Source organism: Cheilinus undulatus, linkage group 17, assembly GCF_018320785.1.
Source record: "Cheilinus undulatus linkage group 17, ASM1832078v1, whole genome shotgun sequence".
NCBI classification, from domain to species: Eukaryota; Metazoa; Chordata; class Actinopteri; order Labriformes; family Labridae; genus Cheilinus; species Cheilinus undulatus.
The window spans coordinates 28202218-28228442 of NC_054881.1; the positions used below are offsets into that span (position 1 = coordinate 28202218).

At 39.6% G+C, this 26225-nt stretch overlaps 1 protein-coding gene across 1 annotated transcript in view; it reads left to right on the plus strand.

The window, feature by feature from the left end:
- The window catches only part of galt (galactose-1-phosphate uridylyltransferase), a 116251-nt gene that overhangs the window by 36600 nt on the left and 53426 nt on the right, over nucleotides 1-26225 (plus strand). Inside the window, exons 3-5 of the mRNA XM_041810766.1 lie at nucleotides 3973-4048; nucleotides 4201-4258; nucleotides 5430-5559. Of these exons, the coding sequence (XP_041666700.1) occupies nucleotides 3973-4048; nucleotides 4201-4258; nucleotides 5430-5559 (264 nt within the window). The remainder of the gene's footprint in view (nucleotides 1-3972; nucleotides 4049-4200; nucleotides 4259-5429; nucleotides 5560-26225) is intronic.

A 26225-nucleotide genomic window follows, 5' to 3' on the forward strand; every position in this document is an offset into this window, starting at 1 on the left:
CCTAATGTCTGTGGGTTGAGAATTGAAGGATCCTAATTCCTGCTCTTTTTGATTGGGTACACAGAAATATGTGCCCACAGCACAGACACATGTAGTCAACCACAGTGCTAATGATGGCAGAACGGTGAGGAGGAAATATTCTCCCTTTATTCTGTGCTGTTTTTTGCGAGGAGGGGACACATCACTACAGGTTACACGCTTCTCTGCCAAGACATGCGTTTGGTGTGTCCCCCTGCTCTGGTTTTGAAAAGTGGTCCAGGCGTTTTTACAGCGACATTCGAGCTAACCACTAACGTGCTAGCAGGCACCGGATTTATCAGACAAGCCCAATGTAATGATGGGAAACCCATACCAAAGCAGACTGGGAGTAGAGAAAAAACATCTGTCCTGTCATGGAAAGCTTTCAGTGTTGCTCTCTGCACTTGTTTTAATAAAGGAATGCTGTCCAGTTCTGACAACAGTGCAGCTGTGGCTAATTTTGAGCTGGCATTGTATACAAGCATTCACACAACAAGTAACCCTCTCCCCCTTAACCATCACATACTCATACTGAAGCAGGTCAGAAGAGGAGTGAAAACCTTTTTCCTGACATGGAAAGCTAAAAGGGTTGTTTTTATTCTTTATTTCATACAGAAAAGTGGTCCAGCTAAAAAGGACGCAATGCTAAAGCTGTATCTGAGGTATTTCCTGCAGTGAAGGCAGCCATTAGAAGGCTTTCAGTACTACTAGACCCTGCCCATAGCACAACACTGTATGTATGGCTCTATTTACCAGCCATTACTGATGGCTTTCAGTATAAGCAAACCCAACTCTGTATGGTATGACTCTGAAAGTAGGATCACTCCCTCAGGCACTCAGTCAGTCAGACACAGACAGAGCCATCTGCAGGGCTGACGTCAGCAGTCAGCCAAAAATCGCAGCCTGCATCTCAGTGCATCACAACTGAACACAGCAAGTGATAAAAAACCATCAACTGCCATACAGAGCAATGTTAATAACGTTTTGACAGGAGGTGTTTTTGTAAACACCTCCTTGTTTTTTAGGTAACTGCTGAGGTCAGCACTATACATGGCTCTGTATGTATCTGTCTGAGTGGCTGGCTGAGGGACTGATTGAGTGAGTTATACTACTTTCAGAGTCATACCATACAGTCGGGTTTTGTTGTACTGAAAGCCCCCTGTAATGGCTGCCTCCACTGTGGTAAATAGAGTCATACATACAGAGTTACGCTATGAGCGGGGTCTAGTTTTACTGAAAGCCCTCGGTAATGGCTGCCTCCACTGCTGTGAATACCCCAGATATAGCTTCAGCTCTGTGTCCATCTTGCGAGAACTAGACCATGTTTCTTTATGACATAAAGAATAAGAACAACCCTTTCAGCTTTTCATGTTGGGAAAGATGTTTTCACTCTTCCGCTGACCTGCTTGTGCAGAAGTACATGATATTTAAGGGGGAAAGTGTTACTTGTTGTGTGAATTGTTGTATACAATGACTTCTAGTAGAGTGATTTGCTTGCAGTTAGCCACAGCTGTACTTTGGTCAGAACTGGACAGCATTTATTTATTAAAACAAGTGCAGAGAGCAACTGAAAGCTTTCTGTGACAGAAAATGATGTTTTCACTCTTTTACCGACCTGCTGGGGCATGAGTATGTGATAGTTAAGAGGAAAGGGTTAGTTGTTGCGAGTGGCTGTGTACAAGGCCTGCTAGTGGAGTGATTAGCTTGGACTTACCTGCAGTTTTGTCTGAACTGGACAGTGTACCTTTATTAAAACAGGTACAGAGAGCAACACTGAAAGCGACAGAAAAGATGTTGTAGCTCCACTCCTGGTCTGTTTTGGCATGGGTTTCCGATCATTACAATGGGCTTGTCCAGTGTATCTAGGGCCTGCTGCTGCGATAGCTCAGATGTAGCTTTAGGACAGTGCCAGTTTAATTGGAACTGGACCACTTTTTGTTGTTAAAACCACAGCATAGAGCAACACCAAAAGCTTGTCTTGGCTGTAGTAATATGCCCCTTCCCCTCACAAAAAAGCACAGAATAAAGTAAGGCTATTTTCTCCTATATAAATTTAAGTAACCAGCCATATAAATTTAACTAACCAGTAAGGACTGGTACTAGGTTGTGCAAAATAACTTTCATAAAAAAAATTTGTGTAAAATTTAGGCATTCTTTGAGTTTTATGATTTATTTATTGTCCCCATACTCCATTTTAAGTTTGATTTATTTGGGAAATATTTGACAAAGCAGTGTTATTTGCTTTATTAGTATTATTATTTTCATTTTAATGGAAATCACAGGAGAATGCTCAGAATGTGTTTTATGTTTAATGTACAATAAAACTTATAGCATTCAAGATATTTTAAAAAAAGTTATAGTACTGGTGCTTGTTGTCTAAAAAATAAGGTTTTATATCAAGCATTATGTAAAATTATTGCTATTCTGAGAATAAAAGGATTTAGTCCAACAGTTTTTGGAAAAAACATGCAGTTGTGTCAATCATGGGTCAATAAAAACATGCGTAATTTTTCGTATTTCAAAGCCTAAGTGGTACCGTATGAAGAGCAGTTTTTGAGCCGGAATTCCCATCAATTGTCTCCTGATCTAGCGTGTCAGGTTTGCTGTTTCCTGACAACAGGGCTAAACTGTATGTTTTTAACTTTTGGGATCCTTCAATTCTCAACCCACAGACATTAGGGACAGCACAATTACACAACCCAACAAAAAGTGCTCTGCCAAAACACACAAGTCAGTCAGCCATTTCAACAGGCATCCAAGATAGTTGTGGTCAGCCAAAAACTATGTTTAAACTTAGTCTTGTTATTCCATAATTTATGGTGTAGTTAATATTTTATGTTTGTTTGCCTAAATAAAACAAAAAAATTCTGTGTTAAGTTCACATTCTTCAGAACAATAGTTGAGCATTAAAAACTGTTTTCCCTCTTTGTTAATGTAACTTAGGAATTAATAAAATCAAAGAAACTGAGATGTTTTTTTTCTCTGTGTGCTGTTTTCAACCTAACTTCTGAAGGAAATATACAACAATAACTACAATCAGTGACAGTTTAACTCAGATTCAACTGAAAATCTTTTACCTGACTTCCTTCTCTCTCTCTCTCTGCCTTATATGTGGGTGCAAACAATTTTTAACATGTTTTATTTCCACTATAATTACTGTTAATTATTCCTGTTCCTGATACATTTGACTGAAGCTCAGCCTTATTAATCACACACTCGCATCATGCTGAGGTTTTGTCACTTAAGGCAAGAACATTACTGTAATATTTATTGTTTTAGACATTAAGGTAGTGCTACACATCCTCAAAGAGAGACATGGCAGGAGTGTGCAAATCCATATGCATATGCACATCCTACATGGATATAAGGTGAAGAGGAATAAATGTTTCACCTGAAACATTTCAAGCCTTTGTCTTTGTAGCTTGAGTGTCTGAAGCTCAGTGCTTAGTGTTTGTCCATGCCACAATCTGTGCACACAGCATGGCTCACTTGCAAGTATGGGTTCACTACTGAGCAGGTCTACGGGATGTCGCAAATTAGACTATGGCGTAGCCATGGTGTAGGAAATAAATGGGAGACACAACAAGATACAGGATTGTCAGAGCAGATTTTCAAGTCACCAGCGGGGCAGCGCCATGTTGCTGTAGTTTAATTTGCCTTTAAGCAGGCGGTGTTTGACTCTGGTCGCAATTTTTTTTCTGTCCTGTTTTACAGACTGACTCTGTCATCTATGACTCCACGGTCACTGTTCATAGATATCTATGGTCATTGTTACCATGCCCGGATATAGATTGGCATATTATTATATATACATGAAATATCAGCATGCACAAAGCCAATCTATGTCTAAAGAATTCCAACTTGATGGTAAATCTACATACAGGGTTTAAAGTTTCTGATAGATGCCCAACTGAAAATAATCGTAACACCCTTTGTTCTTCTATTTCACTCCAGGTAAATCCTGACTATGATGGTACTTTCATATTTGAAAATGACTTTCCTGCTCTTCAGCCAGATGCTCCAGATCCTGGTGAGATTCAATGTTGTAAATGCTAACTGTGATACGTTGTTGTATTGCATGCATTGCAGAGAAAACATTTTAAATTGAACTACTTGGAACCACGCCATTTGTGTGCACATCTTAATTAATCACCTTTAATTTTTTTTTGTTTTTTTGCTTAGTCTTGTTAGGTTTGGATCAAGATCCTTTGTTCCGGTGTAAAAGTGCCCAGGGCATTTGGTAAGATGAAGCTTGATGTCATATCTTGGAATGAGCAATGTCTGAGGAATCGTTTTACATTTTTTGCAAACTATTTGTAATTTAGTAAACTTTTTTGTTTGATAAACCCAAATTGTTCAGAAGAAACATTTAAAGGGATTGTAGGTGATAAGACCAGCAGCTTGCTGATTTTAACAGTATGAACATTTAAGTTTGTTACTGGACCAGGTCCTAAGCTAATAAATTGAAACCTTCTTTCAAATAAGTACATTTATTTTAACTTGCATGAAATAATCAGCATGAGGTTTATGAATAAGTGTTTATATAAGTGGTTGCAGTGATGTAACTCAGAAAAATGTGTAGCTACAAAGGCTAAATGATGGCAGAACTTTCTTATGGAACAGCTGCAAGGCACAGCTGCAAAATGGCAATGTGTAAATGGCTCAAGACCTCAAAGAATGACATGACCCAAGCCAAGGCTCACTTTTTACATATTACTGTTAGAGTGTTCCTGTTACACTAGCAGGTAAAGAGTGATTAAACAGTGATCCTGAATATGGTCTATGCAAGTTAAGCATTCAATAAACAATATGCCTTTTGGGTATGTATGACTGGGATTATTTTTGTCATAATCACTTGTGGCAGTAACTAAGGAATCAGGCTAATTTGCTCCTGTCAGCAGGCCTGAGCTTTGCTTCCTCCACCTTGGCCCTTAGTCTGATAGTAACACCAATCTTAATTACTGATAAACTCACATTGAATACATCGAGTTGCAATAGAAAATAAAAAAGAAGGAATACAAAAGAAAAAGTTTTCAAGATCTTAATTTTGAATGACTAAAAAGCTGTATACAACAGTACTACATGATAACAATGTTTGCACTTTCCACCCTGAATGTCACGTCACAGAAACATGGCCACTATGGGAATATAGCCCACTGCAAGTGCAGCAGACCTTAGTTACAGCCTTCTGGCACAGGTATTAAGCTAATTTAATGTCCGATGATATCAGATTACTGAGGACCAACTTACAAGAAGTAGATATTTTTGCTAAATTTTGCATGCTCAACAGATTTGGTGAACTAGTGATGTTCATTAAGTTGTATATCATTATTTTTCTAAATTTCAAATTGGTTAATTATTACTCTTATAATCCTATGGCTCTCTCTGTCTTTTTCCCAAACTTCTCTCAGTAAGGTAATGTGTTTCCATCCATGGTCTGACATTACTTTGCCACTCATGAAAGAACAGGAAGTTGTCCAGGTGATTGACAAGTGGGCGGAGCTTGTTGACGAACTAGGTGCCTCCTACCCCTGGGTACAGGTATGGGTAGATGATCACATTCTTCTTCTTCAAATTCACATATTAAAATGACTACTCACAGGCTTGAAACTCAACCCATTACCACTTTTTAAATTTTGGTATTATGTACTGAATTTAATTATGCATTTTCAAATACACGTAATACATGAAACAAACAACCCCTAATGGGGAAGAAGCATAAGCTGAAGTTTTAGTGTGACCTGCAGAGGCCCACAAATCTGGAATGAGCTTGAAACCACAATAAAAACGCCATCATCTCTGATGAAAAAGAGCCTGAAACAACAGCTGCTACTAAAATATGATCAATCCTAAACTTCCTAGGATCTTTGATCTTTTCTTAACAGCTTCCCATATAAAAAATATACTCAAATTGATTTATATTGCTATTTTCTAAGTGCCATTGTCTATATGTCTGGTATCAGTGTCATATTTAGTATCATTAGAGTAAAATCTAGGGTATTTTAGAATGTTGTGTTAATTTTAGGAATGATCTTTGAATTTGTAATTTTCTATATTATGTATTATGAATGTTATTTGTAAATTGTATAATGGTGTCTGTGCAAGCTCTACATAGCTTCTGGGGAGTCCCATTTCACAAATAAGCTTTTATGAATTATCATGATGGATTAAATTTATTTTTGTTGGTTTTGTGAATAAACTGCTTGAGTTGAATTGAAATCACAGATGACTTGACATAGATTAGTTTATAAAACTAGCATTTCTTACCATCGTATGCTTTACATATTAGCCATGGCTTCACCTCTCCATCCCAAAATATGATTGTGAGTGACTATAACTATAAGGGCTAATAATCACTGTTCAAGTCATGAATTTTGCCATTCACAGTAAAAGGCAGTGGCGTAAATATCACGGTGCAACCAGTGCCGCTGCACCAGGGCCCATCAGGGGCCCATGAAGAAAGAAAAAAAAAAAAGCAACTGTCCAGAATTTCCACAGGCCCCTGTTTTTGTGAATGGAATAGCTCGGGGCAGGTCGGTAAGGTAACGCTGAGTTGCTGGTATGGGAGGAGGAAATGATAATTTGTCCAATCACCTTGATACCTGTCAGTCAAGATGAGTTGCAATGACGTGACGTGAGTTGTTTCTCCTTTCAGCAAGAAACATACTGACATACTGAGACCTATAGAGACATACTGTGCAAGATATCTTTGTGTTGCTTTGTTAGTGTCGGCTATATTTGAATGTTTGATAGTTTGGAGACATCATCAGGCTGTGGTAGTTTGAGCCCAGGTCAGGGCAGGCTGGTGCTTCGGCTGCTGTCTGTGGTGCTGAAAGGCTGGTTTGCAGGTTGAGTGTGTGGCCAGTTACCTGTAACGTTAGCCTACATGGGACTTTTCCATTACACGGCACGGCTCAACTTGGTTTGACTCGGCATGGCAGCCTAGCGCAGCAGCGGGCTTGTTTTTCCACCACAGGCGAGCTACCAGTTTGATGGCGCGTCTAGAGCTAATGACGCAGTGTTCTGAGCCCTCCTTGATCTCTCTCTGATCTGAGTGATCATTGTTTTAAAGAAAAAATCAAACTGACTGACAGACTGCAAGCTGCTCTTTTAACATTCTCTCTCTCCTTCTCTCTTTCTCTCTCTCCATTTCTCTCTCTCTGTCCGTGTTCAGTAAACAAACAATAATTCACGCTCATCATCAAAAAGAGATAATTTTTCTGCATACAAGTTCAAGAGCAGTCTCCTTATTATTGATTTGTGGGTCTCTGAAGAGCAGACAATGAACGCAATCATATTTTTGGATTGGGCAGTGAGAACTGCATGTTTACTAGCACCAGTTAATGAATTAAAGATGGACTCTGTCATGCGCGAAATGTTACGAACATCTCCAGATTTTTATTTTTTAACCCTCGGTCCCTACTATGTCCGTTTTGAGGACATTCATCATTTTTATCATCGTTTTTTTGAGTTAATAGTCACATTTTTATAGATTGAGGTTTCAAATTTGGCCAAAGTTATTTTTTTTCTTCATATTAAAAAAAAACAATAAAAAAATTATAACCGTGTCACCCATAGAACACCCATGACGCGAAATAGCTACATCCAGCCTTGTTTGTCCATAATCGGACACATAGACTTCCATTAAAAACAGGTTTTTTGATTGTGTGTCTAGGGCACCACAACAACTTATAGCACCCATTTTTTGCAGTCAGTCTATCACCAGGGATCTAAATTTCACCATTAAACAGTGATCCAGCGGATAGTGCAGCGCACCATTTTAACCCTTTCAGCAGTGCAGACATGGTTTTCCTTCCGTGCGTTCAGAGTGTTCAGAGCGCTATTTCACCTGCTAAACATAATCAGAATTAAATGAACCGATTCATGCCACTAGATATGGATGTCTGAGAGTGGGCTAGATGTGTAAGGAAAAGTTTTTGGGCTCCTACGTGTGTGATCAGATGCGAATCTGCGTGTATGTTTACAAGCGGACATGCCGTAAGTGGAGTGTTTACATTAGGATATGTTACCTGTGGATTCTGCCGCCTGGGACTAAGAAAGAGGGACATTTGGACAATTTCAACTTTGCCCTCACTTCATAGCAAGTGGATTTACAAGCATGAGGATGCACTGGTCCTTTCGATCAATAGGTAAGAATATATCATATCTCAAAGATGCAGTACATTAATATCTGCACGTAATTGGAATATTTGTGGTCATATTTTGTTTAGAGGTGGAAATGCGCGTGTTCGTGGTTCATATCCTACATATATCCACTGATTCTTTATGCCTGTACATAAAATTAACCTAACATGAACAAATGCATTCAATCATATTAGATTTGGTAGAGAAGGAGGCTCAAGAAAAGGAGGGTAAAACTGGCATGTTTTACACACGGATGGACTCATCTGTTTAGCATGGACGAATCCAAGTCATAGGCATAGTGTACAATAAGTGGCATAAAAAGGGTGTAACATTGATTGATTGATTGATTGATTGATTTTTTTTTCAGTAGTCAGGGTTGAAGTTGTTGAAGAGATCTGAACTAGTGAAAGTTTTTTTAAAAAGTTGAAAAATTTGTATTTTATTAACACCTTTCTGCATGTCCGTTTTCGGACAAACAAGGGTGGATGTAGCTAAAATATGGCATTCGGCACTACAGAAAAAATTTCAGTGCATCAAAATCAATTTTACTACTCATCATTGGCATGGCCCAGACTCTATTTATTGAAAAAAAGATTTTTTTTCTAGATCATTTTATATGGGAATTATGGTGTTTTTGTGTTTTTTAACCATAAAAAATAGCCGTAACATGGTGTACAATAATGGGCATAAAAAGCGTGTAACATTGAATTTTTAAAATTTTGGTTTTTTTTAGTGGTCAGGGTTGAAGTTGTTGAAGAGATTTGAAGCAGTTAAAGTAAAAAAAAAATGTTGAAAAGTGATTTTTTTAATTTGCACCTTTCTGCATGTCTGTTTTCAGGACAAACAAGGACAGATGTAGATAAAAATTACAAGGGACCAAGGGTTAAGTCTAGTATCGTCTATAAGAAGGGGAAAGGGTCAAACTTTCGTTATAAGTAGGTGCAGAAAAGGTTTATTCCTGGATCTGTACCTGGTCCTTCCTGATTTCACCCATGTGTGAGAAGCGGTGCGCAACTATTCGACCGTATGAGCACAAAAATATGAAGTTTTGATCTTGTTTCATAAATATTTCAGTCATATAGTTAACGCTGACACCGCTGTAACAAAGTTATGGACAGCTGGAGCAGAAGCAGTAGAGAAGAAATATCAGTTCTCTCGAGTGGCTGTGTGTGTGTTTGTCCAAGTATGTGTGTGTGCATGCGCTTTTGGTTAGGTCAGGGGTGGGATCACAAAAAAACAATTTGCAACGGGGCCTATCACCATGATGTTACACTACTGGTAAAAGGCAACTTAATGTCACTTTGGGTCACAGAGCTGCAGGCATTTTGGAGACACCCATCCCATGAAAACACCTGAACTGGGTAACTGATGTGTAACAGTTTGAAAATCAAACCACTAAATCCTTACTGAGAAAAGGCATTAACTGTTTGCAGCCAACAGTCCTCTGTCCTCCATATTTTGGTCATCAGCTGCTGTGGTCAGTGTTTTTTTTTTAAGGAACAAACCACTCTCATTTTTAGCAAGCCACAATTTTTGTTGGCTGAAAATCACATTCCTTATGATAAAGGCTGACTAAAGAATGCTGAAATTAACATGAACCAGATTTACAATCCCTTGAAAAGCCAAAGAAAACAAATTCCACCTTACAAGCATTTGTTCTCGTCTACCAGGAGAGAAAAAAAATAACAAAATTTGCAGTGGCACATTAAAAGGCAGAAATCTAGAACATATGGGATGATGTAAAACACATGCTCTGTTCTCATGCTTTATCAACCTAAGCACAATAAGGTTTCCCAAAGGACCTCTACCTGCACATATAAAATGGCACATTGCAGAGAATTGTGTCACCCATGTGTTAGATAACAGTATTTTTAATGTCCCTGTAATCAGTCCATTACAGGGAATCCAACTCTTTCCAGGTCTGATTGGCAAATCACTTTTGCCCAGTTTTATGCCCCCTGTCTAGGGGTGGCCAGAACACAACATGAAAATACCCATTTCACTCATTTCTCAAATAGCCACAGGACTAACTTTCAAAGATTTAAGCAATAATACAATGTATTTACATAATTAGAATCGATTTACATTAACAAAGTATGTAAATATCTCAGGGTGACTTAGAGATAACAAATAATATAAAGGGAGAGATGATCAAACAAACCTTTAAATCTCCAAATAAATTAAACTCCCTAGGTAACAGCTAAACTGCACGACAGTGCACTATAAATAAAGATTTCTCCCCTACGTTACAAAAGTCAATGGTTATACAATGCTTTAGAGGTGTCTTCGACTAAGGATTTTCATATTCGAATCTGATTCGTCAGATTTTGTATTTAGTTGACTTATATTCGAACAGCATTTCCGCTAGACTGTTTTGTCCCTAGTCAAAATAAGCGGCAGTCCTCAAGAATTCCAAACATTTAGAACTACTTCTGGACATTTACTTTAACATTATTTTGCTTCATTAACAGCAGCAAAATGCATAAATCTGATATTCTGAAATGACTGCACAATGACTTTCTCTTACTTTTCTTTGTGTAAGTGATTTAAAGTATCGAAATGAAAGCTGCATGCTTTTCCTCACACACGCAGTTGGTTACACAATATACACCCATGTTTAACTCATAAACAACAACAGTTAGCTTCACATTAGCGCCGTTAGCCTGTTAGCGCTTTGGCCACTACCATGACTTAGCAGCTAACAACAGCCAAATACCATCCTCCACTGACAACAACGAAGCATCCAAACATAACTCCCTGTTAACTGGACACTGCATTAGAACTCTAAATTTCAAATGAAAAATGAGTCTTACCGTCAGTTGTCTAATATCAGTCCTCATGATGACATAACTGTAACCTCTGCTAAAGCTGAAAATCCAACCATCATGGTTTATTTGGACTAGTCCTGAAAAGATAAAAGCTCCACAGCAGATAGTCCGGTCCAGTCCTCTCATTAACAGCTTATCCAAGATTACTTCAGCTAATTAGCCAGAACATCCTGAGCATTAACAACCAGCTACGTTGAAGAGAGACAGGGCCTTTGTTAAAAGCTCCAACCAGTCCGTGCCGTTCTGGACAATGTGATTCTGTGTTGACTACAATCCAACTTTATCTGAGGGTATGGTCATAGGTAGTTTATCTAAGTCCACTACAACTCTGCCCAGTGTAGGCCTCTCTCTCTCTGCTGCTGCAGCAGTGATTACGACGCTCAGCTGTACAGTTCCCTTTGTTTCAGCCTCTTCATTACTTGCAGCGATGACACTCAAAATCCCTCCATACTGCTGATATTAAACCTTTGGTTAACTAGGAAAACCTGACTTAGATTAAAATTCTGCTTTACAAGAAAGCTCTGGTCAAACCTTCCCTGCATAGTCCCCAGCAGTACTGAGCACGCACAGAAAATAGATTTGCTTTGACATTTTCGTGCATACATAATTAGCCATGTGCTTGCCATCTCAGGAGATAAACAACCCGAGAACCGCAGCAGATGTTGTAAGATTAGGCAACTTTTAGTTTATATTAACGCATTCTTGCAACATATCTTCTAGGTTACACAAAATATAATATGCAAATACTCAGTATTTACTTATCTGGTCATTTGCATGTTTTCTGCCGGACATTTTGACTGGTTATATTTTTATCTGCCAGACTTCCGCCCTTTTTACCAGCCAATGACTGGCAAATGCTGGCTAACGGAAACTCAGGCTTAGCAGCCGTGGGCACCCCAATGTAGTCAGAATGGTACAATCTTGGTTACATAAAAGCATTTGACTATGAGGTTCATAGTCAAATCAGACTCCTCAGAATCAAATGGTCGAATCGCCGACTATTCCAGGTCACCCCTACAACGCTTTATTTAACAAGACTAGGTAAAAATGTGTCAGACTTCACTGATAAAGACAGACAGTGTCACTGGAGATTAAATGTTTTTTGTCAGACATAAGTCTTTAAAGTGGGGGTATTATGCCTTTTTTCAAGGCTTTACACCATCTCTCTGATACCCATGTAGTAGCTTTACATGGTTTACGGCTAAAAAAAAACAACAACTCATGTTTCTCACACTGGCGTCCTGAAAAACCTCTGTCTGAAACGCTTCATTTTAGCTGCTGTCTCTTTAACACCCCCCCTCCATTGTAGAGCCTGACCGATATGTGGTTTTTGGGGCCGATGCCGATACTGGGGGCTAAGAAAAAGCTGATATCCAATATATCGGCCGATATCCGATATATTTTCCGATAACCAATATTTTGGCCGATATATGAAATAAAATATTGATATACACTGGATATATACAGTACATGAACACAAATGTGGACATGTGAATAACCAGTTGCATTTATCTTTGTTTATTTCACAAAGATGCAACTTAGACGACGTTAAAACGCTGTATAATAGTCTTATGCTGTGGACCATATTGGACAGGAAAATGATAAATGGAGAGCCATATTTACATCCCTGTTGCAAATATGCACAGAGAATATGTTTACAATGTGTTTCTTGATAACCCTGAGGAAGGCCACAAGCTTAAATGTGCCTGTTTTATAAAGTTGTTCTCTAAAGATCTACTTTTAGTGAAACTTTTTGTCTCCACACTGGTATAATATGTAACAGGAAAGATAAACACCATATGAATGCTTTTCTGGTTTGTGCTTTTCAAAGTAAAAGCCCGGTTTAGCTTTTTGGTAGAGAAACTCCGTTGACTTGTACAGAATGCTTTCAATTTGAATAGTTCCCGACACACTTCCTTTGTACACTAAATGAAATCACTTTGAGAACAGGGCTTTGCAAGCAGGGTGATGTGGCTGACAGGTAGAAAACTCACGCCCTGTGTGAAAGCCGCACCAGCAGGAACGGGAGCTGACATGCGTGGCACACGTAAGCAGCAAAACACGATCCCAGTCTGAAATGGGCGTTAGTTCTCTACTCTGCTGCAGTCGAACAGCGTGAGGATGAGGCTGCCTATGAGTGCTTAGGGACGGAGAGGGGCCCACGGCAGCAGCGCTGCTCAGTGAGAAAAGCAACAACCATACATGCTTTTACGTCAAAGTCTCCAAACTCTCCAGTAACACCAGAAAAAGTCGCTAGATTTGTTGCTTTTTTGAAAAAGTGTCGTCAGAGGGGTCTAAAAACTCGCTTAATATAGCGAAAAAGTCACTAAGTTGGCAACATTGAGTGAGGAAAAGCTGCTGCTGCACTCTGCGTCTGAGGGGGAGGGGACAGGCACTCGGGCTGAGTCCAGCAAGTAGACAAAACACAGAGCGACAGGAGCAGAGACAATCCCCCCATAAAGTTAATATATCGGCTACATTTTGGCCGATGTTGATTAATCTGTGAAATGCTATAATCGGCCTGATTAATTGGTCTGCTGATAAATTGGTCAAGCTCTACTCCACGGACCTGCTTTCCCCCGATTTGCCGATTTTCCAGAGGCTGGCCGGCGGCAGGACTCAATGTTTTGTACCCACCCACTCCAATGTGGCTATGTTGTTATGCTAGTACTTGTAAACTTTGAATGAACCGGTCCGACTGAGTAAAATATGGTGAATTTTGATATACGTCCGTACATGTTAGACCCGGAGTCTGATCCTGATAGTTTGGAGAGAGAGGGGGAGGAAAACCAGCAGCAGCGAAGGATAGAGCAGGATGTATCTATTTGGTAAGTGTTTAATTACTGTGTTACTAAATGGCTAAAAGGCCTTGTGGAGGTGGTCTGTTCCACTTTGCCGGCAGCACGGATGAACCAGGAACCAGTCAGAAGATCCTATTGCAATGACCTCGTCAGTTCGCTCCATCGAAATCTCGTCTCGGGTAAATCCCGGAGAGATTTTCAATGAACTGTTTTCATCAGTTTACACGCTAATTCCAAGATTACTGCCACGTACGTTTATCTCGTGGTTTGAAAATTTGCATACGTGGAGTATGGACACCCAACATTGTGACTTTATGTTTTAAAAATCGGAAAAGTATAATACCCCCTCTTTAACAGTAGTAATTTTGTACTGACAATAAAAGACTGCAACTGTTAATGAACAGTTTATTCTAAAATAAAATAAAAACTGCAGCAGTTTTCCTGAACATTTCTTATTCTTCTCAGACAGTTGTGTAAGGGTCTTGTAATGATAATCCAGGATGCAATCAGATGAATCTCCTTCACAGTCTAAGTGAGGAGAGGACAGCAGGGCTCCAGACTGCCCCTAAATGGTCGCATTTTGCCCCTGAAATTTGAGACAGTGCGAGTAAATTTTTCATCTACTGGTACGTGTGCGACTGGTAAATTTGCAGATTTTTAAATTACTGTTGTTAATTTTTTTTGTTGCTGACAAACTTCTGCTCCACACTTAAGCCCAGTTGTTGGCGATAATGCACAAATGAGCTGGTTTGCCAACTGACATTAACTCCAAAAAAAGAAGAAAGGAGACGAACACCCAGGGTTGCCAGGTCTGTGTGACAAAACCAGCCCAATGGCCGATAAAAACTAGCCCAAAACCAGCCCAATGACCGATAAAACTAGCCCAAAAACAAGCCCAATGCTGAAATTCGAAATAATACAGTTAAAACCTCTGCCATACTGCATGTATTGCTTGAGTGCCCACAGACATTCTGCTTTTCTGTGGGTGGCGTGTATGTCTGTGTGCCATGTTCCATGTTTTCCTGCCTCTCTGCAGGTTGTTTAAATTGTACTTGAGTGTAAATAGAGTAGTTTCTCTGCTACAGATATTAAATACTCATACACAAGACACAGGGGCACAACTATCTACTTTCTGAGGGGTATGATACATTCCCCCCCCCGGCTTAGAGCTGTGAGAAGCTTTTCAAAGAGGTGATGAATTATGGGTGTCTGGGTATTTATATTTCATATTTGGATATTTACTGTAGTTCTATGACTCTGTTAACTTAAAGGGATGCTTTCTATTTTTTTCCTCTAATCTTTGATACTTTTAGCTAAAGGGGGAGGATCCCCATGTTTTGTCTTTGCCCTGGGCCTCCAAATGGCTTAAACCGGCCCTGCCTCACACCTGCAGCTTTCCCTCACAAATTGTTCTGTTCTGCCAGTTTGTTGCCTTCATTTTTCTGTTTTTGCCCTTTTGACAGTATTTATCATTAGTACGTTTAAGATCAAATAAAACACCCACGTTTGGACAAGTTTTACTCAATTTTACATTATTTTAAGATGTGATCCGTGTGTGTTTGGCTCATTGATGATGATGCGCATCACAAAAGTCATCATCAAATACGAGTATGGGAGAGCATCGGCAGGGAGTGACTGAAGCAGTATGTTAAAACGAGGGCATTAGAAGCTTCAGCACAACACAGCACACCTTTATGAAGGTATTGTGGACTTACTGAAGAGACGCGCCGTCTGCGGACGTCCTCTGCACTCTTTTACGCACATTCCTCCGTCCTGGGCGCACCCGACGGTAATAATGCACAAGTTTTTATTTGAATTTGGCAGTTAAAGTCTGTCTTCTTTGTGTGGACTTAGATTTATTGATATGACTTGTTGTAGTCTTTAGGCTACTGTTGACAGTTTTCACCTTTATAGAGGATTTTGGGAATTTTTTTTTTTTTTTGGAAAGTAAGCCTTATGAGAGCCACGATTCAAATGAAAGCACCCATGTGCTCAAGGGAGCGCGCACTGGAGTGCCTATAGTGTGTGTGTGGGGGGTGAGAGGAGGGGAGGTGAAGGAGCAGAGGAGCGCCTAATCAGAGACGTGCCTCTGTTATTAATCATATTGTTTACACATGCACAAACAGCTGTTAAATACAGAAAATGCTGACTCGAAATAATTTCACCCCCATCGCTTTGGCGCTCTTATGCGCCGCATATAGTGCATACCCACTTTTTGCACCACTGACAAAACATAAAAAATGTGTCTGCTCAACCTGCGGACAACAAAATCTACCCGCGGCAGTACGTTAAAAGTAGCCCAATTCCGCGGTAAAACTGCAGACTTGGCAACCCTGCGAACACCAAAGAAGAAGACGGTGGGCCAATGTGTGTGAGAGCGGGGGGTGAATGACCACTGTGATTGACTAATGTGTGAAAAGAGGCAAGTCCTGGGGTTATCGCGTGAATCTACAGGTTTCACATAAATCTTGTAAACAATAAACAATGGTGAAAAGGACTATCGGTGCTTACTTTCTCCCCACTAAAACTAGTGTGCCAGAGGAGACAAATCCTGATAACGAGTCCGACTAGTTTTGTGAGGAAACAGTCATGGCAAAAAAAGGCAGACAATTCTGTTTTCAGGATGAGTGGCTGCGCGAGTTCACCTGGCTGAGGTATTTCAGGGGAAGAATTAAATGAACGGCAAATTCCGCTGTCAATACCCACAACATGTGGGGACAGAGGTCGCGTTAACCTTCCCCCCTTTCCCCCTTTCACACTCTCTCCCCTTCTCTCTCTCTTTCTCTCTGAAACCTGACTTTATCCACCGTAGTTTGCCCGAGTATTATGTGGATTTCAGTCGTGTAAATATAACAGATAGAAGCATATGTTTGTAGCCTACTCACAGGCCATAACAGAGACAGAATTAAAAAGTTGGTTTCCCGCTTGTTTCGGTGCTATGACGCATAAGCGTGTGCTGTATGAAGCTCTGTGTCAGAATGGATCCAGCGAGATTTTGAAGGAGTGACAGAGACAGGCTCACAGTACGAAAAACCTTGCCACATTCTACAAATATTCACAGTCAAGGCAAATACAAACGTAACGGACTTGGTGTGCGTGACATTTTTTTGGATTCAGCAGACAAATGCACACAGCTCCACAGTGCAGCCTTTTAACAACTTGTTACCAGCTATGATAAAATGCAGAACCTCAAAGATTGTTTTTTGAATATAAGTTTAGAAATGGTGGTTCATTGATTAAACACTACTAATAAAATCATATTGAATTATATCATAATACGGGTACTGAAGAGGAAATTATAATGATGGATTGTAAAATGGCATGACGGAATTTTTACTACCCTTTCCGTCAAAATGACGGACAACAAAAAATGTCCAGCGCAACCTCTGTGTGGGGAACCGAAATTTGCTGATAATACTGGCTCTACACAATTAAAACACGACACTTTGAGCAAACACAATGCCAGTCTGAAACTTAAAATGTAACGTGACTTGTGTAATGAAAGTGCAACTCCACAGTAATACAGTGAAAATGAGAAAAAATGTGAATATTTACTTTGCAAGTTAATTTACAGTGTGCAGCCCTAAATTTTCTGGAGCCCTGGACAGACAGTCCTCTTTGAGTCATGACCCTTTTCACAGACCGTACAACGCCAACATGACACTCTGGAGAGAAGACAGACTAAAACTAATGTTAACAGTACCTCTCTAAGTGGTTGGGAATCTACAACAGTTTTTGGTTTTAAATAATTCACTCCAGGACAATGTTTGGTTAAGGATTGGGGTACAATGACCCTTCCAGCCTCTCAGATCATAAAGCTCTCACTTTTAAGGAGGAATGTCCCCTTCCTGCCAGGCTAACTGGAGGACACGTCCAGCCGTAAATTCCATAAGACTGTGGAAGCTGAAAGTATCATAACTGTCTTAAATGTCATGTTTTTCAACAGGAAATGTCAATATTCTTCTGTGTCTGCTCATAAATAACACAATGATACTTTTCTTGACCGGGTGGCATGCCAATTGGATCAAATGATTAATTTTGGATTTAATGCTGAGCTGAGATCTATAGACTCTGAAATCTCCCATGAAGCCACAGCCACCTCTCCTGGCTGTTTTGGTTACTACAGCATTGGTAACACCCATTATAGCTGTGATGAGATCTGTGTGTTTACTCAGTGTTTATAATCAATTAGCTGTTTCTAATATTTGTTGTGTGATAGTTTATTGGTGTTGCGTCATTCTAGAATGATGTAAACCATTTATGCTATGCATTATCTCATTAAGTTACAAACTTGCTGAAGAGAGGTGATCGAACCCTAGGATGACTTAGGAAACAAACCACTCCCTTTCCCTTCTTAAAGAGAAGCCATTTTAGGACAGACGCGGGCAGTTCAACTGGAGATTTTCATAGGAAGAGCTCTGTTGAGTTTTATTTCGACCTCCTTGGCTTATCTTTCCCTCCAAGTTGGTGCCGGATTCAGTGAAACAATTGGATCTTGTATCTGATCTTGCCTAGCACAAAATCCTTTTACCTTTTTATAGCCTTTGCGCTAACTTTTTAGACAAGCAGAGTTTTGTTTCTTTCTATCGCACGTCCAACTTCACTGTGAGCCCACAGTCACGTGATGTCAGTGTTTTGAGTTATTCATTTGGGATCAATTAGATGAATTAAGCAGTTTTTTTTGAACAAGAGACCATCCCAGAGCCTGTGGACAAGGGAACATCCTCCAGCTGTCTCTGGAGCAACCCATGCGGCGCCGTTACCAAACCACCAGCCGACCTGGCACAACGACCGAACCAGAACTTGGTTCGGTCTGACCCAGAGTCCGGTTCTGCGGCAGCCAGGGCGCTCCCCCTCCAGACGGGTCCGCTCCTTGTCGTCCCTCTCCATCGGCAAGTGAAGTAGGATCCAATCCACTTTTCTGGTGCAGATGTCTCCAAGCTTAAAAGAATCAGAACTTAATTCAGATCTAGTTGTCTTTCCAAATTTACACTCAAAATTTTACACCGCTTGTTCATTTTTTCTGTTATAATTCTCAAATAATCCTCTCTCTATCAAACTAGGTTAGCATCCTTTCTTTCTTATCATATTTAGTCATATTCTGTTTTTCATTCACGTTATATTCATTTAACCCTGTGATTTATTTCTGTTATTTTGTCATATGATAATAAATCCTTAAAATACAGTCGTTGTTCAGGAAATCATTTTGTATTCAGCTAAGAAATGGAGTCCCTGTTACAAGGACTCATCACTTTAGAAATGAGATTGATTTACAGTTAATGTTGTTGTTAATTAATTTAAGGTTTCTATTTATTAATAATTACAATATTTTATTAGTTATTAAATAACCAATCCGCATAAGCGGTGGTGCCCTATTCTTCTACGAGGTTTATTGATAATACTCACCTATCATCAACTTTCACGCTACAGTCTTTATATGTGTAAAATTAAGCTGAATTTCTACTTTAGTGATCCTATCCTTTTTTGTATCTGTTAATTATATATAAACATTTATCATATTCCCTGCAAATGAAGAAGTGATAAATGTTTAAGTATAGGGTTCTCTTAAAAACACAAATGCAGAGATAAAACAAATGGTGCACACTTGGTGTTAGACAGAAATGACTGAAAATGCAAAAATAAAGTCTGCACAGAAAATAATGTTCTGTGAGTTTTTATTACCTACACTTGTAACATGTCAGGTTCTAACCCTTCTTCTGATGACATGTTACATGTAGAGGAAACATTCACAGGAGCATTATCTACATGTGACTTGTAGAAGAAATAAATATTCACAGTGGCATTACTGGCTGCAGACTGTTTTTGTGGTGGAGGATCAGTGAGCATGTCTCTGTAGTCACAGAAGGTGTCCCATGCAGGTAGTCCATGGCACTGAGAATAAACCAGGTAATCAATATCTGAAGCACTTCACCCCTCTCCTGCTGGGATGGCTGTTGTCACTGTGCCTGGAAATGGAGCAACACACAAACTTTAGATCACTTGTGCTCAAATAAAGTGGGTGTTTATATTCATATAGCCCTTGACAAAATATGACACACCTGCTTTTCTGTTGTCCTCCTCACTGACAGATCCAGCTCCTCTCTGAGACTGTCAGAGCTCTCCTCCTCTGAAGCAGCACATCCCTCAGAGCTGAAGCCCTGAGAGTAGAAATACAATGACTATCATGAGCAGTTTTATCACTCATTTTCTCTTTATCACATTCTGGTTGAATCTATGATAAACCGTAAAGGTACAAGGTTTGATTTCTGATCTCATACTAAAGCATCCGCATTGTATAGCATTACCCTCACATGAACAAAACTGACAGTTTGAGTTTTCCTCCAGAAATTGTAAGTCTGAGAGTTATAATAGTTGTGTATCTGTCACTAATATTATGTCTCCTTGCCTTCACCAGTATGTTTTGGAGCAGTGAAGTTGTTGTATTTTGCAGATCTGACCACAGAGTGAATATTGACAAAGTAAAAAGTACCTTGTAAGAGCAGAGCATCTAGCTAGATAACGATGCTCAGCACAGCTGTGTCTGAGCAGTAAACTTAATAGCGTTATCACGTTATTTGTTACCACTGCAGCTTATATAGCTAATGAATCTGAGGCTCTGTGAAAGCTACGTTTGATATCAGTGAGGCTTTGGTGTCGCTGATGAGCAGAATTTTGGAAATGTACATAGAGCCCCTTTAAGGGAATATTTACCAAATATTGTTTAACATAACGCACACCCCTGGCTCACACGGATGACACAGAGACACACAGCTGGAGTGCTCACACAACGCTGTCACGCTGGTCCTCTGTGGTCAGAGAGGAGTTTTAGGAGAGGAAAGTTTTGCTGTTTATCCTCCAGTATTCTGAAACTTTTGCCCTCAACAGATAGAAGCCTTAGGTCTACACAACCAACATGTTAGCGTGTGTTTAAGTGTAGGTGTGTGCGTGAGCGTCATGTTTGTGGGTGTCCCTCTTATGTAGCATGAAAGCAGATGAGAGGAGAGCAGCCAACGCTGCTGTGTAAAAAATTCACAAACAGTCAAAGAGAAAGGGACTGCACAAGACAAGCTGTTGGTGTGGCTCTGTGTTCTGGTTTAAAGAAGAACAGTGTACCAGGTTGGTGTAAACTGCAGCGGTCTTACAGCAATGTCCAAGCTAACAGCTAATGGCGGACAATACTGGACAAGCCCACCGCCGTGATCTGAAAGCCATGCCGAAACAGACTGAGAGTAGAGCGAGAACCTTTTTTCTGTCACAGAAAGCTTTCCGTGTTGCTCTCTGTGCTCTTGTTTGGATTTAGACATGTTGTCTGGCTCAGACAAAAGCTCCACTGCGGCTCAGTCCCAGCTAATGACAGGCCTGCTAGAGTCATTAGCTGGGACACAACAACTCATTAGCTGTCTACAACAACTAACCCTTTCCCCGTAACTATCACGTGCCAAATTGGGATGGCAGATGAGCCACAACCTCGTTGTCTGTCACAGAAAGCTTTCCGTGTTGCTCTCAGCACTAACTGTGATGAAGAAATGTGCCGGTCTAGCTAAGGCCGAGCTAACGTTTGGCTACCAACAGCAAGTAAACCTTTCTCCCTTTAACTATCACACACTCACACTGAAGCTGGTTGGCAGAAGAGCAAAAACACCATTTCTGTACCTTTTCCCCCTCAACTATCACATAGTCATGCCAAAGCAGGTCAGCAGAGGAGTGAAAACATCTTTCCCAGTATGAAAAGCTTATAGGGTTGTCTTTATTCTTTGTCATATAGAAATGTGGCCCAGTTCAAGTGAAACAGAGGCCATGCTAAAGCTATATCTGAGTATTTAGAGCAGTGGACGCAGCCATTAGAGGGCTTTCAGTACAATTAAACCCTGCCTATAGTGCAACTCTGTAAGTATGATTGTAGTTAACATAGTGGAGGCAGCCATTAGCAACAGCATTCAGTCCAAGCGAATGCAACTCTGTTATGTTAGGGCTTTGGAAGTAGGGTCACTCACTCTGTTACTCAGTCAGTCAGTAAGTCAGTAAAAGGACAGAGCCATATGTAGGGCTGACCTCAGGGGTCAGCCAACAATTATACAACACTCCCAAACAAAGCCGTGTGGCGTGGCTGGTTGGGAAGTGAATGAGATGGGGTTCCCCCTGCGCTGCAGTGACATTACTTCACTGCTTAAATTGAGGACCAGTGCTGCAACAGTCTATCACTTTTCCTCATAGGATCCGCATGGGATCAGCAGCAGGCAATGGCACACCTAATCAGTGTGATAAACAGCAAACTCACCACACACACTCACCACACACACACTGCAGGCACAACCAATTTGTAGCAAACAAGACACAAAATACAATACCAGAACACATTTTGAATGCTAAGTCCAATGCTTACAGCCATATTGGTGACCCTTTGTGAGGGTCTGCCAATAGCAAACTGTTCTGGGATCACATCATGTTGCCCAAATAGAGCATATAGAAACTGTGTAACCTATTGATAGTAGGTTTCTACGTCACATCAGCCCCGCCTTTTCAGAAAAGATTTTTCAAAGCAGATGGCCCTTTGGGCTAATTTAGTCATAAATTGCAGATTTTTATCGGTTTGGAGCAAATGTCAGAAATAACACCAGCATTGATGTGTTTTATCATAGTTCAGTCAGATACAGTGTACAGCTGAAAAAATGTTTTTTTGTTCACTACTTCTTTAATATTTTCTTAAACATGGCACATATTAAGTGTTTATTAACATTTTGATGATGAGCTCATACACTGAGGTTTAATAATGAGGGTGTATCATCATAATAAAATATATTAGGGGAATGTAAATGAAACAACAATTTATGAGTCTGCAGCTAGTTAAGAGGAAGGGAAGAGGGGATGGAGCGGGCATTTACATACAGACAGTATTTTCCATGTGAGTGAACCTCCTTCCCCAGGCTGTTCCATATTTCACATACGTCATGTATTTCCTTGTCAGTGGTGCAACAAAGACTCAGCTCTTCAGCCTACTTGTATTACATGTTGGGATGCTGTGTTGATTGGCCGGAATTAATGTGATGTCATTGCCAATCAATTAGTATTGTGGGTGGGGCTTTAAGTGAGACTGTGAGGGAAACCTGAGCCTGAGGGAAAGACTCACGCAGCAGAGTCAAAGTAGCATATTTTAATTAGTCACTCATCTCTGATTGGTAGAATAAAAACACAAATATGGATTATTAGCTAAATGCCAAACATTGGCACTGATAGTTGGCTAGACCGATTATTGGTCGACCCTTACAATACACACTGTCCTGCGCTGCGCACCCACACACACCCAGACACACTTTGTGTGGTGCTGAAAGTGATCGTACTGCCATGGCTCTTAATTACCTCCACCAAGGAGGTTACATGATTGGCAGGGTTTGTTAATTCGTTTGTTAGTTTGTTTGTTAGCAACATAACTCAAGAAGTTATTGACGGATTTTGATGAAATTTTCAGGAAATGTCAGAATTGGCATAAGGAAGAACCGATTAGATTTTGGGAGTGATCCGGATCACCGTCTAGATCCAGGAATTTTTTAAGGATTCTGTACTATTGGGAGATAGGGCTAATGGTGGAGGTCTGCACTCTCCGAGTGCTTTTCTAGTTTTATTTAGGGACAGATAGAGGCATAACTCCTGGCTAGACTATGAACACTTAATTAGTTGATTTATTGTTGGAGAAATAAAATGATCAATTATTAAATGCACTCTCTGCCTGCTCTGCCACTCACTGAGACACACAAACACACCCATGCACACCCACACACACACACACACAAACACACACTGTGCTGTGCTGTGGAGCATGCCAGTTCCATCCCTCTTGTCAATAAATCGGGTTATTTGTTGTTCTTTTTTGGCTGACTGCAGAGGTCAGCCCTACAGATGGCTCTGTCTGTGTCTGACTGACTGAGTGCCTGAGTGATTGATCCTACTTTCAGTCATACCATACAGAGTTGGGTTTGCTTATACTGAAAGCCGTCAGTAATGGCTGCCTCCACTGTGCACTGTAAAAAAAATTCCGTTAAATTTACGGTAAAACGCTGGCAGCTGTGGTTACCAGAGATTTACTGTAAAAATTACGGTGAGAATGTATGAGAAAAAACTGTGTTTTCATTCTACAACTGTAAATATTACAGTTCAAACCTGTTTTTTTTTAACTGTAAATTTCTGTTAAAAAAATACAATATTGTAACCGTTTATACAAGGATTTGCTGTAAAAATAACAGTTATACTGTAACCATATTTACGGTAATTTGCTGTACAACTAACTGTAATTTGATGTAGAAATTACAGCTCTATTACAACATTTTCTACAGGGATTGGCTGTAAAAATAACAATAATGAAACAAACCTGTTTACGGTAAATTACTTTAAAAACACCAGAAATCCTGTAAACCTAAATACAGTCTATCTCAGTAATAAAAACAGTAGACCCGTATAATGTTTAACGGTATTTTATTATAACTACTTAAATTTTACAGTAAATTACTGGCAGCTGTGGTTACCAGAAATTTACCGTAAAAAATACAGTACAAAACATGAGAAATTACAGCTGATATTTGCAGATTTTACGGTAGTAGCAAAATACTGCCCAACTTTAAATTTTACAGTAAATTACTGGCAGCTGCGGTTACCAGAAATTTACCGTAAAAAATACAGGACAAAACATGAAAAATTACAGCTGATGTTTGCAGATTTTACAGTAGTAGCTTAATACTGCCTTACTTTAAATTTTACGGTAAATTACCAGCAGCTGTGGTTGCCAGAAATTTACTGTAAAAAATACAGTACAAAACATGTGAAATTTCAGTTAATTTGCTAGATTTTTGCAGTAGTGCCCTAATACTCCTACTTTTAACAAAAGATTCAAGCTGAATAAACAATAAGAAACTCTGCAGTTATATGTTTGCAATAAAAAACCTTTCAACACATCTGATAACTTGTCTGTATACTCACAAAGCAGTTTAGATCTTGGAAGAAAAAGCTTGTGTCCATATGTATGACAGGTAGTCCTTGGTGTAATGCATGAAGATGAAACAAAGTCACTTGCCCCTAAATGATTCAAGAGTAATGAGTCCAGTCTTGACTGAAGAAGGCCTTCCACTTGGGAAGCTTCACGTGGCCAAGAAACTTCATCTTCTTGAAGACTCGAGCACAGTTCATCAGGTGTTCTACTTTGGACTGGCTCCATCCTCTCTGCAGGAAGTACATATACAAAGCAAAGTTAGAGTGATTCAGTGCTTCAGTTTAATGCCTACACAGATGTAAATTTGAGAAAACTAGGCTCTAATAAGCCATGCTTACAATCAGCACAACAGAATAAAATAAACAGTGTGTACAGTACATACAGATCATTTCTATAATAGAATATGGTGAAGAAACGCAAATGTACCCACAAGTGCCAGCTATTAAGTCAGCAATCACCTAACAACAGCCAATTACTTTTTCCGTTATTGATTATAATGAGACAGTTATGAATATTAATTGCAATTTGCTTTTCGTCTATAGTTTAGAGCTGTGGTGCCCAGGCTTGTATCCACTGAGCTCCCCCCTCCTTCACATATCCAAGAAGATATGGACCCACACAAAAAAGTGACATAGCTATTGCTGTAAAAACTAAACATAAATTTGAATTGATGTCATTATTTAAAGCAGTTTTAATTTTGGCAGATATTTTTAATTTTAGTCTTAGTTTTAGTCTTTAAGTGAAATGAATTTTAGTTTCAGTCACATTTTAGTCATTTCTGTCCATTTAGTTTTAGTCCATAAAAAGTCCTCACATTTTAGGTTTTACTTTTAGTCCAAGCATTTATTGTCTTGCTTAAATCTGGTACCAAGTCATAGTGGGATGTTCTCTGCACCCTGCCAAACCTGGGGTCCCTGCTTTCTACAGCTGAGAGACAGAAGAGCTACAGCTGCATTGTTTTTTGACAGAATTACCCACAGTGGAGAGATATCATGGATTTTGAATGTCCGATGAAAGCTACATTACATTCTAGTCAAAAACTAAACTTAGTTTTTGTCAGTTTTAGTCATCACAGATCTATTTTTGTTAGTCTTAGTCTAGTTTTTGTCATGGAAAACAAAGCTGTCGATGAACATTTTTAGTCATAGTTCTAGTCGACGAAATTAACACTGATTTAAAGCTACACACAATAGCCCAAACCACAAGTGTTAGCAAAAGACCTTGGTATGAACCATTCATAAGGGTTATATTGTGATTTTAGGTAGTTGAACCACAAGATAAATATTTGCAAACTATGCTCTTTATATATATTTACTTGTAAGACCACCCAAAGAAATATAGAATTTTCTTTTACATGTAAATATAATATATAATTTTATATATAATTTCTATATAATTTCCATTCGGGGATGAATAAAGTTATTATTGTATTGTATTAGGGTAAGCCTACCCATT